General features: G+C 39.4%; 2 protein-coding genes across 2 annotated transcripts in view; one reads left to right on the top strand and one right to left on the bottom strand.

The window, feature by feature from the left end:
* si:dkey-16l2.16 (ras-related protein Rab-35) overlaps nucleotides 1–1,937 on the top strand; it is an 18,928-nt gene extending 16,991 nt beyond the window's left edge. Inside the window, exon 7 of the mRNA XM_034206206.1 lies at nucleotides 1–1,937. This exon is cut by the window's left edge and continues 107 nt beyond it. Within this exon, the coding sequence (XP_034062097.1) occupies nucleotides 1–43 (43 nt within the window). The 3' untranslated portion in view covers nucleotides 44–1,937.
* A 1,113-nt stretch (nucleotides 1,938–3,050) lies between these two features.
* anapc2 (anaphase promoting complex subunit 2) lies at nucleotides 3,051–17,588 on the bottom strand. Its single transcript, XM_034206205.1, has 14 exons — nucleotides 17,221–17,588; nucleotides 16,140–16,389; nucleotides 15,317–15,638; nucleotides 14,469–14,601; nucleotides 13,782–14,007; nucleotides 12,949–13,068; nucleotides 12,239–12,356; nucleotides 10,302–10,480; nucleotides 9,554–9,695; nucleotides 8,842–8,917; nucleotides 8,090–8,293; nucleotides 6,585–6,717; nucleotides 4,573–4,814; nucleotides 3,051–3,568 (listed from the first exon to the last, which is right to left on the bottom strand). The coding sequence occupies exons 1-14, from the start codon at nucleotides 17,317–17,319 to the stop codon at nucleotides 3,359–3,361; spliced, it is 2,454 nt and encodes an 817-aa protein (XP_034062096.1). The 5' UTR covers nucleotides 17,320–17,588; the 3' UTR covers nucleotides 3,051–3,358.
* Between the last annotated feature and the right edge of the window lie 853 nt (nucleotides 17,589–18,441).

Genomic DNA, 18,441 nt, shown 5'->3' on the forward strand with positions numbered 1-18,441 from the left:
CCGAGACCGGGACCGCCGGAAGAGAGCGAAGAAATGCTGCTGAACAGACTCCACCACGAAGAGCATTCAGACAAGATGGGGGAAAACGTGCCTTAGGAGAAAAGTCTCTGCGTGTCAAACTGCAGACGTTTGGAAGTGTGGCGTTCACTGGCTGCAGGTGGAGAGGGGACCTGAGGCAGAGGGTTTACAGTCTGTCAGCACTGACTGCATGTAGCAGCCTGGAGGGTCAACGAGTTAAAGGATCCTTCTGGGGGTTTTCTGTGAAACTTTAGCCCATTTACTACCACAATCACATTGTAGATGCTATTTGGACGCTGCAGAGCAGAGCCAAGACTCTTAGCTCATTAGAAAAACACAAAGCGTGCCCTTCAGGTGTCAGAGCAGAAATAAGAGTGAAACACAGGTAAGTGTTCACACAAGGATAATAGGAACACAACATCTAAGTAAAGTAGTAGTATAAAAAAAAGAAATAGGATTGCTGTAGCGTTTCCTGTATTTTGCTCTGCTGCCGTGCAGATGGAGACTTTCTTGGTAAGTCAGACAGCTCTAGAAATGAATGCTCAGATTTGCTGTTGAAAATACCATCTATAGATCAGTGTTTGCATACACTTTTTTTGTTTGTAACGGGACTCTACTAATAACTTTTCAAAGTCTTTTAACCTGCTAATTAGTTTCTAGATTAATTTAAAATGACATTGGTGAAATATTTCCCAGGTGATGCTACCAGATGTTTTATTTAATCCAAAACAAATACATTTTCAACATAGTTTTCACAAATTAAAGCTCAGATTAATTTGAAATGTTGATATTCAGGCGTGCAAGATTATCTCAGCGTTTGGGTGACCTCTTACTTCCTTTGCTGCCAACATAACGTTGAACACAAGAAATGTTTAAAGCTATTGGACAGATGCCATGAAATGTAGTGCGCTTTCTTTCACAGTATGTGTTTTGCCTCACCAGATGACGGATATAAGACAGACCTGAAGACATCTACATGTCAATATGTACTCATAGTGATAGCTCCACAAGCAAGCAACAGGAAGTGACCGCTATGAGACTCACTTTAAGCGCTTTACATGCCGGATGCAGTGTTGTCTACGCCTGATGTACGGGAAACTACGCACAATTACCAAGTGCTCTTTATAATAAAAAATGTACACAGGAAGTGGCAATTAAGTCCTACCAGCAATTCTCAAAATGCATAAAAGATTCCAGAACACAAAGCAAAAGTCCAAGTGGAAATGTAGTAACTCAATTGGCTTTTTTTCCCTTGCAACTGTGATGGTTATTACAGAGATCAAATTGTTGCCTTTTATCAACAAAACAAATCGTAAAGATGTCTTATGAAAACCAAATCAAATATCTTTGTACCCGGGGTATTGTGATGATAATGACTACGTTCACAAAATATATATTTTTGATCAATAATTATAAATGGATTGAATGAATTAGTAGTTAAAAGGAAACAATATAACACCTAGGAAAGTACATACATTTACTGTGACGCAGCCTTTACAACTAGGAAAAGACAACACAATATTACGATATCCGAAACCAGAGACGATATGGAGTCTGTTGTCGAAATATTGATATATTAGGCAGCCCTATTTTTAGATATGGATTAAAAGCGTGTGGTTGTGGTGTATGAGCTAAAACATCTAATCTCCGGTACGGTCCTTTAACTTTGCACTAGTAAACCACTGTTATGTGCCAATGTTTTATTTTTTTGTTTTGTCTTAATACAGTAAACGTATTTACCACTGAAAGGGAACTGGGTGTTACTAAAGTGTAACCTCACACTAACCTGTGTGATGGGTCAGCCTTATTTCAGTTAGAGTGAGGCCTGTAATCCAAGACTAGTGTGTGTGTGTGTAACAACGCAGTACAGGCCCAAAATGTTCATTAGTATATTATTGTTTTTTTAATAAAAATCTGTTGCCTAGCAAATATGTCCAAATCCAAATAAAGCAATAAATCCAGACTCAGTTTGTATGTCGATTTTTTTTTTATCTTAAGAAAATAACCACTTCCTTAAAAATAAGACTCAGATACTCCTAAAAGTTGACTTTTTTTTTTTTTTCAGCATCATTCTCAATTGAATTGAATTACTGGCCACTTTATTAGGTACACCTGTTCAACTGCTCGTTAACGCAAATATCTGATCAGCCAATCACATGGTAGCAACTCAATGCATTTAGGCATGTAGACATGGTGAAGACGACCTGGTGAAGTTCAAACGGAGCATCAGAACGGGGAAAAAAGGTGATTTAAGGGACTTTGAACGTAGCATGGTTGTTGGTGCCAGACGGGCTGGTCTGAGTATTTCAGAAGCTGCTGATCGACTGGGATTTTAACACACAACCAAAGGGTTTACAGTGAGCGGCTGTTCTCTGGGGGGAAAGGCCTTGCTGATGCCAGAGGTCAGAGGAGAATGGCCAGACTGGTTAAAGACAATAGAAAGGCAACAGTTACTCAAATAACCACTCGTTGAAACAAAGGTATGCAGAAGACCCTCTCTGAACCACAACACGTGGAACCTTGACGCAGAGGGGCTACAGCAGCAGAGAACCAGGTGCTACTTTTGGCTCAACAAAAATGGACAATAGAAGATTAGAAAAATGTTGCCTGGTCTGATGAGACATTCGGACAGTAGTGTCTGAATTTCACATGAACACCATGAGAGCATGGATCCATCCTGCCTTGTATCAACGGTTCAGACTGGTGGTGTAATGGTGAGGGGGATATTTTCTTAGCATACTTAGGCCCCTTAGTACCGATTGAGCATTGTTTAAACGCCATAGTAAATACAAATATAGTGTCCTTCCTGGTTCATTTAATAATAATAACTTGGATTTTTATAGCGCCTTTCATAATACCTAAGGTCGCTTTACAAGGAAGAACAGAAGTATAAACAAACAAAACAAAAGGCAGTCAGACGAACAGTTTAGACAGACAAGACAACAAATAGATTTGGGGCCAAAGTCCTTGGCAGACAGATGGGACTTGAGGGCCCTTTTGAAGGCGTCAAGTTTGAAGTAGACACACACAGGAGACATTAAAAAGCTTTAATATTAACAATACATTTGTGTTCAACACCAGTAACCACAGCAATGTGGAAGCAGCATCAAAACACTGCACTGATTTGAAGCTGGGTGGAAGTGCCTTTATTTTGAAATCCAACTTTTCAGAGGAATGACCCAGTAAGAAAAGTTTGACACGCTGATGAAAATAACTCTGAAGTTAATTAATTCTTTCAGCTTATCAGATAAAAGTCTGTCTGCACAACAAAGTCATTTTTATAGCTGCAACCAGTACCTTTAGTACTGCTGTCACACTCTCCTCCCCTCCGTCCCCCCCCTCAGTTTGCTTTGGGGAGCCTGTAGACGCCAGCAGACACCAGCAGCTGATGCTCCCTCACCTTCCTCTGCAGGAAGCCTTCCAGCTCATTAATGTCCATCTCCGTGACGACGGGTCCCGTGGCGACGAACATCCGGAGCATGGAGTGGATGCGGTCCAGTGTCATGCTGTCCAGGTTAGTCAGCATGGCCTGGATGTAGGCCCAGAACAACTGCAGAGAGGGGGGGGGGTTCAGAAGTTAAGCAGGGCCTTTTCGTCTGGTTGATTCTTATTTTAAACTACATGGGAGCTTTACACAAACATGACTTGTGAAACTCTATAAGCCATTCAAACTTTATATATTATTTATCCTGCATTTAACTGGCACCATTATGTCACATGCACTATTTTCTATCAGTATTTTGTAATGTCTTGACCATCATCAGAATCAATCATTATACTTTATTTATCCCATAGAGAAGTTGTGGTGTGAAAATGTGCACCTTTTAATATAATATATATCAACAATAAATACTTTTAAATGTTTTGGGGCTATTTTTGTCATGCATTTTGTATCTCTATGAACATGAATCATGCATTTAATTAGGACATCATTGTATGTATCATTTATACATGAGGCTAATTCACCTTTATATTTCAATTATTAAATTACAATGATACCTGGATGCTTACTCTTCTTGCCATTCACCTTTGTGAACGTGGTGACCAAATATCAAAAATGACATTCAATATAGCTAAAAGATCAGAAATAAACACATTCACATTGAGTCTGAGCGTCGAATCAACGTGGTGTTGTTTGCAGTGGTGAAGTGGTTCAAGACCAGCTAAAGAAAATGAATTGCTAACTATAATAATAATTACTCAATATATAAATCACATTTGAATTTGAGAAACTGGAATGGAAATGTTGACAGTCTGCCAGTTTATTCAATAGCATTTCACTGATTTCTCAAGAAAAAAATCTGCTAATTATTAGATCATTTAAATAAGTGTGGTTATAGAGACTTCCAGATCAAGAGGCACAGCATGGTAACCAAGCTCTCCACGCCATCAAGCTAAGAAATGATGCCATTTTCCAGATGACCGTTTCTTACAATAATATGTGCAGGTTAATCTAAAGAAAGTCTACCCAGAAACCCGACTGAGACGCAGCTCTCTGATATGTAGAAGATGTGTGCTGAATGAGAGCAGGACATGAAGCTGAGTGATGCTCACCTGCAGCTTCTCCTCCCTCTGCTCCGACTGGGTGGTGGTGTTGGAGTCTCTCTCCTCGTCGCTGTCGATCAGCATCACCCCCCTGTCCATCTTCTCTTTGGACGAGCCCGTCTCCACCACGTAGTAGCGCCCCCCCGCCTCCTCCCTCAGCACGCCGTGCTGCTGCCACAGAGCCAGCTTCCTGTGCAGCAGCTCCTTCGGGGCCCCCAGCTTCACGCTCAGCTCCTCCAGCGTCCAGGAACCTGACGAGGACAAAATGGGATGGGGGGGTAGGTACTTTATAAATGCATAAAAAAGCTTATACGGATTTAAATGTAGACTCAGTGTTTTTTCTGTTAAAGGACAGCTATTATGCAAAATCCACTTTTATACATAAATATGAGATTCGGAAAGTTTCAGGAAAAAAGGGGATTATGGGTAATGCTGCAATGATCTGTTTGGTGTTTGCAGCCAAACTCTTCAGAGACATGTTTTGTATATATCTGAGACCTATAATGTATTGATGAAAAAAATAATCTAATAGGGGAACAAGTTAGTACCAAATAGTACCAAGAAGATTGCATGGAACCTCATAAAAGAAATCATCTGATCAGATCCTAATTTACCAAACTTCTGGTGCCTAGAAAAAACCCCACATAAAATCAGAGAAAAACAAATCAAGGCATTATCAAATGTTGATCATTTAAGAGTCCGCCACGTGGAGACAGAAGGGAGGATTGTGTGTGACAACATTTTTTTGTTTTATTATCGATTAATTGAATTACTTTTTAATATTTAAAGGTCACCTATTATGCAAAATCCACTTTTTCATGTCTTTTATAACATGTGTCCCCTCTGTGTAAAGAGATTCTGAAAGTTTCAGGTAGAAAGATTCTCTCACTTTTTGTCCTGATCCATTTATATAAAAACCTGTCTGAATGAGCTGATCAGAGTTTGGCCACTTGATGTCAAAACGATTGTTTTGGCTTGTGTAACCATTAGCCAATCCCCCCCCCACCTTATCACCTGAATCTCCTCCTAGAGCACCATTGTGTTCTTTTTAACCAAATATCTCTCAGAGGGGCGTGGCTCCTAATTTTCATCTAAAGTAACAGACAGAGGCCGTTTCTCAATCTCGAGGATTCTGGCTTCCAAGCCAATATTTCAAGGATGCTACGTCATCGAGTGCCGGCGAAGGACTGTTCCAATCTCCAGCATACTTGGAATTCCACCGAGGCCGCGTCCTTGGTTTGGGGGACATTTCGAGGCTGCACATGGGTAGACTTCGCGTCCTTAAAATCCCCACAATGCTTTGCGCACGGACCAATTTCAAAAACCCTTGCGGAGAATGGCTGAACCGATGCAGCACACATTGAAATGTAAGTATGTAGTGGCGTAGAACATGTGTTGGTAAATATGTTACTTTGTTACATTTGTTTGTTATCACCAAAAATGTGTTCCGTGAAAGTAAAGCAAGTTCATAATTAGATATTCATCGTGAAGTATTTATTTTTGGTACAGTTTATGTTGAAACCGTTAGAGAGAGTGGCACACTTGTTAGCCTGTTCCATTCTTCTTCGTTTTCCGAAGCCGTGGCTTGGAAGCATACTTGCTTCGTTTCTGAAGGAAGTGACTTGGAAGTACGCGACTACCAAGCCAGCATCCTCGAGATTGAGAAACGGCCAGAGAATCAGCACTTTTGAAACAGAGGGGTTTATGGGATGCTACAATGCACGATCTGTTTGGTATTTTGAGCCAAACACTTCAGAGACATGTTTTGTATATATCTGAGACCTATAATAAAGTAATGAAAAACAGTATAATAGGGGACCTTTAATTATTTGTGCGCAAATATCTCAATTATTTAGCATTTTATGGTTTAAATAAATTCTAATAAAATAATAAAAACAAGATGACAGCATGAGCCTTTGTAGAAAATCTTCTGACCAGGTTATTCATTTTCAAATGTCTTGTGCACAAGAAAAAATAATCCAGCAAATGCAGGGGAGAAACCAGGACATGACAGATCGTACTTTTGTCCTGGAAGTGCAGGATGATGGCAGCGTGGATGGGGGACACGGTGAGGTTGGTGAGGGTGCGGTCCTCCAGCTCCAGGTCCAGAGTGACGGAGCCCAGGTGAGGCTTCCAGCTCAGCGTCCTCATGGCCTGAAACAGGAGACAAACTGCTGTTCATATGTTTATTTATACTGTTTACAAAATGTGTGGCTCAATACAGTTGTTCTAAAGCAGGGGTATTCAACTCAAATTCAACGAGGTCCAGTTAGAGTAAATCTCCCCATGCAAAGGTCCGGAACATCAAAATGTCTAACTTGCTTCATGAATTAGTGTGATATATATTGAAGTAGCTGCAGCTTTATCAACGTCTGCATGTAATCAACAACTGACTGCCAATCAAATAAAGAAAGTACAATTCAAAAACAACAATATGTATTGTCAATTAACATTGAACTATACAGATATACAGTAAATACTGTGGATATGTGTAATGTTCCTCTCGGGCTGCATTTAAAAATAAAATAGAGAAAATAAATAAAATAGCTTTTGAAAATATGTGCATCTTAAAAGTGCTTAATTTCAGATAAATAAAATAAAGTGTAGCAGCAGCTTGAGTTTCCCTTTTTCTTTGTTAAACGTTTCACATCATGACTTAACAGTTTCAGACGAATATAGAACAATATCAGTCTTTACACATCACAACAATTGAACAGTTTTAAAGTTTTCTTTCCCTCTTATATTGCAGTCCATCACTCACTTTTTTTAAATTCAGTGCGAGAATTGAGCTCGAGCTTGTCCTGCCAGGAGTTTAAATCTGGGCTGAATTGGTGTCAGGGCCATTCTCATACACACATGCAGATGCTCATTGGTTAGCCTCGGTTAGCCTTCCCTGGAACGATATTTAGTTTTAATCCTGGTCGACTGATCATATTGTGCTCTGAGACTGCTTATTTTTTGTGACCTCAGTTCTGACTTGAGAGGGAATGTTTGGTCAAACACTTTGTGTTTTGTCTCATCGTGGCGTTTTAGCACTTTTAATGAGCGCCACGGTCTCTGAACAAATGAGACACACTGGTTCTGTGCTCCCAGTGGGCAGGATGAACATGAATGAGTCCACTCAGGGTTAAAAGCTCTGTTCTCACTGTCCACTTTCCTCTTCTTGGAGAGCGCCATGTGTAATTATTTGTCTCTCCCTGTCTGCCGCTAACACGCCTGTTCACTTTCCTCTCCGCTTCTCTCCCTGTATCGCTAATTATTCTCTTCACTCACTTTCCTCTCCGCTTCTCTCTGCCGCGCTCTCATCTCTTCTTCTGTGTTTCTCTCCCTGTATCGCTCACTCGTCTCTTTCGCCCCCCGTCGGCCGCATTAAAATAGAATCGCCCCGTCAAAATTGAAATCCCCTATTGATGTATTGATTATAGGTCCGGGTCCGTATAGGTCGGCGTCTGGGTCCGGATCCGGACCGCGGTCCGCCTGTTGCCGACCCCTGTTCTAATCTAATGTGACGGTTTGTGAGCTCCACCTTAAGCTTCTCGTAGCGGTGGGTGTAGGCCTCCATGGCCTGGCAGACGACGGGGGGCAGCTCCAGCTTCTCCTCCTTCAGCGGAGGCCAGAACTCGGAGGACAGGATGATGGAGGACAGGGAGAGGGGGGGCTGCTCCTCCTCGCTCAGACGGGACTCCTCCTCCCGGATGTTACTGTTGATCCTCCGGGAGTCCGCCATGTCCTGAGACAGGAGGAAGGAAGGTGTGTGGGCCAAGCAAAACAGTTGTCATTTTATTTTATTTTATTTTTATTTTTATTTTAAGTAGTTGCTTAATTGAGCAACTATTTATTTTATTTGGTTGATTATTTCTGTTAATTGAATTTATTATTTTCTGCTATTGTCTTAGTAAGTTGTTTAAGTTACCTTTTTTTGTTAATTAATGACATTTCTTTTTAATAAGTCCAAAAATAGAGTAAAATAGGTCTCTAGTGTTTTAGTTAGTTGTTTAATTAAATTCCTTTTTATTTTACGAATTCCTTTTTTTTTTATCAGTCCATTAATTTAGTTCCTTTTTCTAAAATGAACTAAGTGGAATCATTGTTGTCAACTTAATTCTAGCGTAGGCGTACCAATAAAATAGCCTGCACCTGATGTCATGCGTTTTCTGACCAACATATTAAAATTCTACTAAATAAAAAAAGAATAAGGCGAATATGCTTGTCTTTAAATGAGTATATCTGCCGCAGATGTAAAGTGTAAGATCCACGCTGAGATTACAGTGTGTTTACCTTCAGCATGACCTCGCAGTAATGCATGTGGGACTCTCCAAACCGGAGCTTCAGCAGCTCCACGTTACGGATTTCTCTGCAAACACAACAGAGAACAAAAACCATCAAAAGAACATTTTGGACACAGTACGTTTCAAACTATGTTTAAGAATCTAGGATTTAAGATATTACCTAAAGCTGCGGTAATGCTCTGTATTGTTTTAAGTAAATACACATTTCCAACTTGTACATAATTGCAAATACCACTAAGTTAAAGTCCTATTAATAATATCTATTATTTATATTTGTTGGATGCAGTACTTGCAGTACTTTTTTCTTATGTTAAAACAAAAAAAATCTATTTCTTCAATGTGAAAACCCACGTAGGAAACTATAATCTATAGGGCTTTTTCCAACTGGAATAAAGTTCCACTGTTACTGCTGTAATCAATCATAGAGATCCCTAATTTGAGTAGAAAGTAAAAAGGACTTGGCAATAAAGCTGATTTCTGAATCTGGTAAATAGCATACAACTCATATTACAATGTATTTGTAGCACATTGTCCCGTTGTTTTTTAAGCTGCTTTTTGTGCTGATTTCACAGGAGGATTCTGTAAAGAGTCTGTTTTTGTTTGCTCTATATATATTTGGAAGAACAGTATGTACTAAAGCATTTTTGTTCAGGTTGTATCACCTGTAGAATAGCACAGAAAAGAGTGATGTTCAAGTGTACCTGGCAGTGTTGTAGTTGAGTTGGTGCAGCAGTCTGTCTGCCAGCACGGCTCTGTATTCGTCTATAAAGATGTCCTTACTGCCGTAGATGCTGACCAGCAGGCTGATGATGTCTGACGAGCGACGCTTCGAGCCCATCTTATCTGAAAATACAAAAAAAGCAGATCAATACTCGATTGTGATTACTTTTATAGACATCCTCCGGTCTGATGACAGGTCTACCTTCAGTCAAATCCTTCCCCAGAAAGAGGTCTAGAGAATGTAACAACTTATATTTCAGTTGTTCACATCACTCCAGTTCTGAAGTCTTTACACTGGCTTCCAGTCTGCAAGGTGCTATATAGATAAACTTGCCTTGTGGCAAAAATAGTTTTCTATTACTCCATCAGAAGAAAACATGTAATACTTTTGGAAATGTTATTTTAAAATGTGGAAAGCACGTAACTCTGGATTCATGATTGCTAAACAATCCCCAGTAAAAAAAAAGGAGTTATGACCTCTATCAGTGCGGCGGTCATTCTAAGTTATGTTGCTGTTGCGCAGCTCCAGCTGTTAATATTAAAACAGACCAATTATTTTGAAGTAATACAATCTTTATCATCAATTAGTGATGTGTTGAGTAAGAAGCTGTGTAATTAGCAGTATAGTGTTTAGCTAGCTGGTAATTATTGCCAAATGAGCCCCAAAAGCCTCAGAAGAAACCTTTATATATACAGTCTATGGAAGAAACACATGATGCATTCACTGACCAGGAACAGCGTCGGTGGGGTCTGGAGTCCAGTCCTCTGGGTCGGCCCCTTCTTCATCGCTGTCCTGCATCTCCAGAGTCACCGGGTCTCCTCTGGACAGCTCCGAGGCTAAATCAGTGCAGCCCTCAGCGTCTCCGGTGAGGCCGGCCACGATCTGCCGCACCGTGTCCTCCCGGGTCCTTCAACCACAAGCACAAAGATATTTGAAATACATTTAAATATAACGATAACACCTCAGTGTAGATGTACATTATTACAAGTGAAAGGCCTGCATTGAAAATGTTACTTTAGTCCAAAGTGTCTGAATCAATACCTCAATTGCCAAAAGTAAAAGTACTAACAACCGCCTCTTTCAGAATAATATATATTATATTATTGGTTTATCATTATTGATGCTTTCAGGTGAACATCACTTTTGAGGTTGCAGTCAATGAAGGAAGACTTATTTTGTATTGTACTACACATCCTGCAGGTTAAGTTTTACATTTCACCAAAACAAAACATTTGATATCTATTTGCATATAATTATACATGATACTTATTAGTTGATTTTATTTTGTACTATTAATCTGAATCTCCCAGGTATTTCAAATGATCTTATCAAACAGAGTAAAAAGTACAACAATATTTTCTATTAATTCCTATTTCAATATCGGCCATGTTTTTTGCTCATTTATAATGTTTCCCTGAACCCTAATGCTATAGAGAACTTGGTGTTGATAGAGACAACATGTCTGCCCATCACACATTAGCTCCTAATCCATCATGGTGACATCCACCATCCTACTGGCTCTCTTGTAGATGGCATTGGGATAACTGTAAAAAGTCAAGTCATGGGTTGCATTCCAATAGTCCATTTAGCTTAGGAACCTTCCTAACTGAGTGAAATGACCCGGAAGTATGTCACTGGCAGCCATGATAAGTGCCGTTCCAATTCTCTAAATGAAAGGAAAGGAGGTTTCAAACTTCCTTTATAACCTCCTTTAGCTTAGGAACCACTGGACCTCCCTCACCGAAAGGAGAGGAGAAAATGCTGCCCCACAATGCATTGCAGCCGCAGCATTTGCCGTCACACAACAGTCAGTAAAATAGTTTTTACTGAAATGATCAAATAAAGTCAACATTTCACAGTCTTTACTGAGCTGTGTGGGGTTTGTTCAACTTTTAAAAGATGTTTGAATGGTGATATACACACTGATGTTAAGGACTAACGTTTATAATAAATACATTTGTATTTATTTTAAGATATTTTCATACAATCATACGTATTGGGATCATTTGTATTAATGTGGACCGGAGGGAGAGGGTGACGAGCATACATTTCACTTTCCTTTTTTATTTCAATTCCAACTTTGGTCATGAAGAATATGTTTCTCTGTTGTCCACGTTCATAAAGCATAAAGCAACAGCATCAGAGCACGGTGCAGAGTGTCTAGATGAGTTTACAGTAGTCCCTCGTTCTTATTAAACATCCATGTTGTAGTCCGCTGTATAGAAAACTGTAGTTTCCATAGTTTCCCCACAGCAGCAGACGCACATTCATGACGTCCGCTGAAGCATCATAAACACGTCGGATAGTGAAAGTGCATTCGGATTCTCTAAAGTACCGCAGTCTCTTCTCCTAAATCCTTTTGAATTCTCCTATCCACTATCCCTTAACCCCGTGACGTTTCACTCAGAGGTCAAGGAATAGACGATAGGGTTAGAATTTAGGAGCTGATTTTTGGATTATCCGACCGCAAACCAAGGAGTGTCAGCCTTTCAAAATGTTCACTTTTCTGGCTGTTATAGCAGCCCCATCATTTATAGCAGCCCCATCATTTATAGCAGCCCCATCAGGCTGATTTGACACATCTTTTATGGAAATAATAACGTTGTATGTCTCTTTGCTTTGGTGTTTTAACCCTCCTCAGGAAGTGGTGTTTGAATGCCCTCACCTGAGGTACTTGCGGATGGGCTGGCAGGCGACCTGCAGGATGACCATGGAGGGGTCCAGCTCTCTGAGGGCTTTGATGGCCGAGATGTAAACCGTGAGGATATCTGACGTGTGAACCCCTGAGGAAGGATAGATCAACAAAGACAGGTTAGTTAAACTTCTGCTGTGTTATCACTCAACATATACTGTTGCACAATTAGATAGTTACATAGTGTATTAGTGAAGATCATGTAAAGACAAATAGATAGTAGATTTGCAGAAGTACATATTGAGCTTATTAAAGGGATATTGCAGATAGTAACATGTATATTGTATTTCCATTTTCTTTAATCAATCAATCAATCAAACAATTCAAATATTGTATTCATCCTAGGGGATTTTGTAACCGTTGCTCTGTTAAAATTAAACAAATATATGTATACAACATAGAGAAGTTAAAGTATAAATGTGCCCAAAAAAATATAACAAGAAAAATGTCAAAATATACAATAGTGTATTTATATTAATAATATGAAACAAAAACCAGTTAGGTGATGAAAATGATATTCCAAACAAGTCCAATCATCACAACAAGAGTGAGTTAAAGGAACACTCATCCAACACAGCTTAGTTATATAAAAGTGTTTCTTAGTGTAAACACAAACGCAGAGCTCACCAAAACACGTTCACCATTTTTCAAATACCGCTCTTTAGTTGCAGAGGCGTTCTCACCCGGGTGCAGCAGACGGCTCTCAAACGCAGACTTTAAAGAAGTGAGGAGCTGCTGCCTCTGGTTGGTTCTTTCCAGACAAAACTTCAGATCTTCAATGGCTGCTTTGGATTCTGGGAAATCTGGAAAAGAGATTGGGAAACAGGACATGTCTGTAAATCTGTGCACGTAAATTCCCAGCATCTCCTCGATGCTGTTTATCACTCTTCACTAAGAGATCATTTAGTGCTCAAACTCTCTCTGAGAGGCGTGATGAACACTGGCTTCTATTTCATTTGCAGGTCCTATTTTCAGGTATTATTTAACCTCTTATATTACTTTGTTGCTGTTGGCCCTAATGAAACATGCTCTAATGATTTGATTATTTTTCAGGTGCTGGATATTTTTACTGAACTTGAAAAACCCAGTTTCTCTTATTGTGCACCTGCAAACTGAAATTACATGCAGACCAATCTTAATCTTTTCTTAACACCATTTTTATCTAGGTTTTAGATGTTTGATTCCAAACATTTTTCCTCTGTTATATTTTAAAAGCAATTCTCCACCTTAATGTAATTCAGGGTTGAGAAAAAGCCTGAATGTAAATTTGGTGTACAAAAGTAAAAAAAAAGTAAAAAAATTCTGTCCCTAACTCAACTACAATTTCCCTTATTTTGAGACGACAAGCAGGTTCATTTCAGATAAGTCCATGATGCATTTAGCTTAGCTTAGCACAAAGACTGTGAGTTAACACATTTAGCCTTGTCAAAATGCCAAACACCTTAAAAAATTTAAAAAACCTTAGACAGTCTAGGAAACGTTCATATAACCCCAATATAACTGTTTTCTGTCTCACCTCTGATTATACTGAAGAGCTCCTCGATCCTCATGTTGACGTAGATCCGGCAGAAGAACTGGTGCATGTGGCATCTCCACTGCTTCAGGACGGAACTGCCCGGCTGGCCTGCCTGGAGACAGGGAGTACTGGGAACGCTAGGAGCCCCAGGAGCCGGTAGCAGACCGTCCTTTTCTGCCTCGCTTGCAAACACTTTGCTCAGCCAGCCCAGAACCAGCTCCAGCCACTGCTCACACAAAACAACAATCACCAATATAACATTTATCAAGACAAGATTTCTTGAGATTATTTGTAAAATAAGTTTAACTTTTGTGAGTTTAGTACTGACATTATCCCAAATATTTCCCAAAAATGTGTAGTGTATAGGGTAAAACTATTACAAACCTTGGAGAGGGGTGAAAATCCCGTGAAAAATATTTACAATGACAGAAAAAAAGCAGTATATTTTCAAGTCAACATAACGCTTTATTGTATTATTTACCACAAGTCTCAGAGTTTTTCATTCTCATAAATTTACCCCGATTATAAAAAAACACTGTCCCTAAAATGATGTCGTAGTTTCATATGGTTTCTTGTAAAGCTGTCAGCAAAGTATAGAACAACCAATGATGCCACACTACTTCATGATACCACCACATTTAGAACATTAAATATTGTGCGTTTAAGAAACATTGATGGATGTTTTACCGTCTGGAACTCGAGCAGGAAAGAGCGCTCGTACTCGCCCCTGCAGTGCTGCTCCATGCGCTGCTCGATGAGCTTGTGGAGGATGGAGGTGACGGCCTCGCAGCTCACCCACTCCAGCAGCTGCAGCTTGGATCTACAACCAGAAAAAAGACATGACATAACATGAAAGGCATTATTTTGTCTAGCTGAAATCTACAATGTCTGTAACGTATAATGCTGATGTTCTTCTGTGTTATTCTTTATTTCAACTCAAAGCAACAATGTGCTAGTTCTCTGCAGAGTCAGCATTTCATCACCTCTGGTTATCTCGTCTGGAAGTCAATGGGTTTTTTTTAATGGGTTTTTGGTTGGATGCCTAAAATAAGGCTGAAGTTAAGAGATTGTGTTGTAGGACATAGAATACATCAGTAAATAACCCACTTGTTCATTTATGAAGCTTCTATGTTTAGCTGAAAATAGTGGTTGCTAGCAAGTGTTTACATCATCACGCCAAACATTTAGCCACCTTTAGCTTAGCTAAACAAACTAAGGTATTGACATGAAGTAATGTCATGACCGTGATTTGGTTCCTTTATAGCCTTATGTTTTTACTCCTGGAGATTATATATACACACTTCAAAAATTATAAAATGTTCCCTAAGGAGCTTAATTTTTCTAAAACATTCGGAATCCAATGGAAAAATCACATTGGAATTTGTGGAGGGAACCACGGAGATGCTGAGTTCAGGTCAGACTACAAAAATAAGTCATCCCTGCACCACTCGATACCTTCTTACATGAAATATTACAAAGGGTGTGTGCATTGGAAATAATCAGCAGTGTTCTTCATCTTCTTCCAGTCCACTCACAGTATGTGGCTGAGTTCCTTCAGCTGCTCCAGGGCCTCCTTACACCAGCACTGCTGAGTGGGGACCCCGCAGCCCGGACAGACCCCTCCCTCGGGCCCCTCCGGAGCCTCTGCACTGTCTTCCGCCTGCCCCTCCTGGTGCATGTAGACGGAGAAGGTCCTGCTGTAAAACTCCAGCACTCGCTCCTGGAGGACAGGGGAGGGGGAGAAGAGGAGGAGGGCCCTGATGATGGTGAAGGCTCGCTCCTGCAGGCCCCCGGGCCCTGGCCCACAGACACTGCCACGGCCCTCGTCCTGCCACGACTCTAGCCTCTCCAGACCACCTGAGAGGAGGAAGAGGAGATGTTTTAATAATGATGCTTCCCTGATAGAGAGCTAAAGTAGTTGGATTTTTTCTAAACAATTTCACTCAAACTTAAAATATCAGGTTGAACCTTAAAATACAAAATCCTCCTTTTATTTATTTTTACTTATGCCTTACGCAAATGATAAAAGTGTTTCTTTAATCTGAAAATGTTGACTTTATACTCTAAATGATTCTCCAAAATTAGTTATTTCTTTTTAACTTATATGCCTGGAACTAATACTAAAAGTTTGACTTTTCTTAAAAAATGTACTTTATTCTCGAAATGAAAATGTAATCTTAACCATATATTTTTTTCTTCTATGCCAGGAATTAATACCGTTTGATTTTATTCCCAATATTTTCCCTTCATCCTTGAATTCTCAAAATTCAACATCAAAAAAGTCTTACTGCCTGGCCCTTATTCTCTTCCTCAGTGATCAGTATTGAACCCATCTACTCAATTCATTGTTCCACTTGCCCAGGAAAGGTTCTAGTCGTCCTAACAGAGTCTGGAAGGCGGTGAGCAGAACCCAGGCCCGGCCTCTCTCCTCCAGCTCGTTCTCTGGCTGTTGGAGTTCGGCCCAGAACTCTGGAACCACGGCGGAGGACAGACGCATCTGCAGGGTCTCCAGCAGCCAGCCACCCAGCAACCGGCCCAGACCCTCCCCGCTCAGCAGGGCCAACGAGTCCCAGAGGCCCTGCTCTGGCCCCGGGCCACCAGGGGACATCTGGAATATAAAGAGAGATTAATCCAGAGGTGGAAGAAGTACTCAGATCCCTTTTCTAAAAATGTATTGAATTGAATACGTTTCTTAAGTAAAATACAGTATTATCAGCTGAATGAACTCAAGGTATCAAACATTATAAGTACTTATTATGCAGAATGGCTATTTTAACAGTAATATATTATAACATTTCTGTTTTATCACTGACAGATTATATGACATTTTATGTGGAATCACATTAAAACATTTTATTTGTCAACATGAATTCACTTCAGATTTAAATATTTATTTAAAAATTTAGAAATACTGGTTTCATGAGTATTACAAAACTAAATCATACCATATAAGCCCATCATGTTATTTTATATTTAAAAAATAACTAGTGTCTATGAATGTTAAAACATGTAGTGAAGTAAAACGTATGATATTTGTAGCTGAAATGTAGTGGAGTAGTCGTTTAAGTAACCTAAATTAGCAACAATAACAGTAATATAAGTAAAAAGAATAACAGTGTTATATGCATGCATGCCAAATTTAAAACGACAGCACTACTTATCAGTGGACTATCCTACCTACAAGCAAGAAAACATTAAATCATGAAATAAATGATGAACAGCAACAGGAAGACTATTACAAGTAAAGAGAAAGGTAGAGACAGCGTGTTATGTACGCCGAATTTAACCGAACACTATTACTAGTTGGCGGACTTAGCTGTGGTGTCTCACACTCAAAATTGACTGACGCTACAAGCATTACAACTTCAAATCGTTAACAAATTGAATGGAGTATGGCGACTCCGGGTTACTACAGTAGTCCAGGGATGAGTCCACTCACCAAAGCATTAGTGACAGTCTCCCAGGCATCAGCCACTCCTTGTTTCTGTGCTGATCCCGAAATCTCGGCAGAGTCTTCCTCCATCCCAATATCCTCCATCTTCTTGGACTTTCTTCAGAAATAGGTAGGCTACTAGCTAGTGTGAGTAAAACATCTAAACTTTGGGGGATTTTTTGTGTGGTGTTATAACGTCCCATACGTCTATGTATGCATACGCATTGTGTCTTAGATGTGACTTTTATTAATTTCTGAAAATGTTCCGACAAAAGTCTTCTGTTATTAATTTGAAATAACGTTACATGTTTCTAGCTCGCGAATTGCGGGTTTACTTCTTCTCTTCGGCGTTTTCTTCTTCTACGTTGCGTGCATTTCCGGCAAACTGAGTGCCAGGAGGCACTGCACTGCCCCCTACAGGTCACCACTGCATGTACCTCATCAGAAAGGACAAGCGATATTGTCATCAGTGATTTACATTTCTGAATAAATAAATACATCTGAAATAGCCTTTGGGAGAATTTGGTTATATATAGTTGTACAAGTCAGTTGAACTGATAATACAGGTGTCATTTTCAAATACTGTTATATTTGTATTTTACTATATTTTGTATTATTTTAAAATATTTTTTCTAGTTCTCTATCTGTGTTTTAATTGTTGTTTTACTATGTATGTATGCACCACGACACCTAGTCAAACTCCTTGTAAGTGTAAACCTACCTGGTAATAAACCTGTTTCTGATTCTGATTGAATACATTTTTTGACACGGAATATAATATGTAAAGCATGTCCTGAGAAGGTTGACATTTAACATCAATTGGTCTTTTGATTTATGTGGTCTAACAAAAGAGACAATTGTTTATTATTATTATTATGATTAATTATAAGATATATTATCATATTATAAATATATATTTTTCCCAAAACACAGAAATTAACTCACCTTAAAAGTCATGCGTAGACTATACTATCCTTATATATAATTATTGGTGCTCTTCCTCCCTATCTAAGGATCTACATAAACCGAAAATGCACAGGATCTTATCGGCTTCGCTCCGGTAAAAAAGGTAAAAAATATAAGAAACATCTTAGGCCTCTGTATTGCTAAAACATGTCACAACTGCAACCTGATAAAAGGTTAATAGTATGGGTTTTGTTTAAAAAAATAAATCACTAAGAGAATGACAATTCAATCAAAACAATAACATTACAAATATGTCATTCA

Source organism: Gymnodraco acuticeps, unplaced genomic scaffold (genome assembly GCF_902827175.1).
Source record: "Gymnodraco acuticeps unplaced genomic scaffold, fGymAcu1.1, whole genome shotgun sequence".
NCBI lineage: Eukaryota > Metazoa > Chordata > Actinopteri > Perciformes > Bathydraconidae > Gymnodraco > Gymnodraco acuticeps.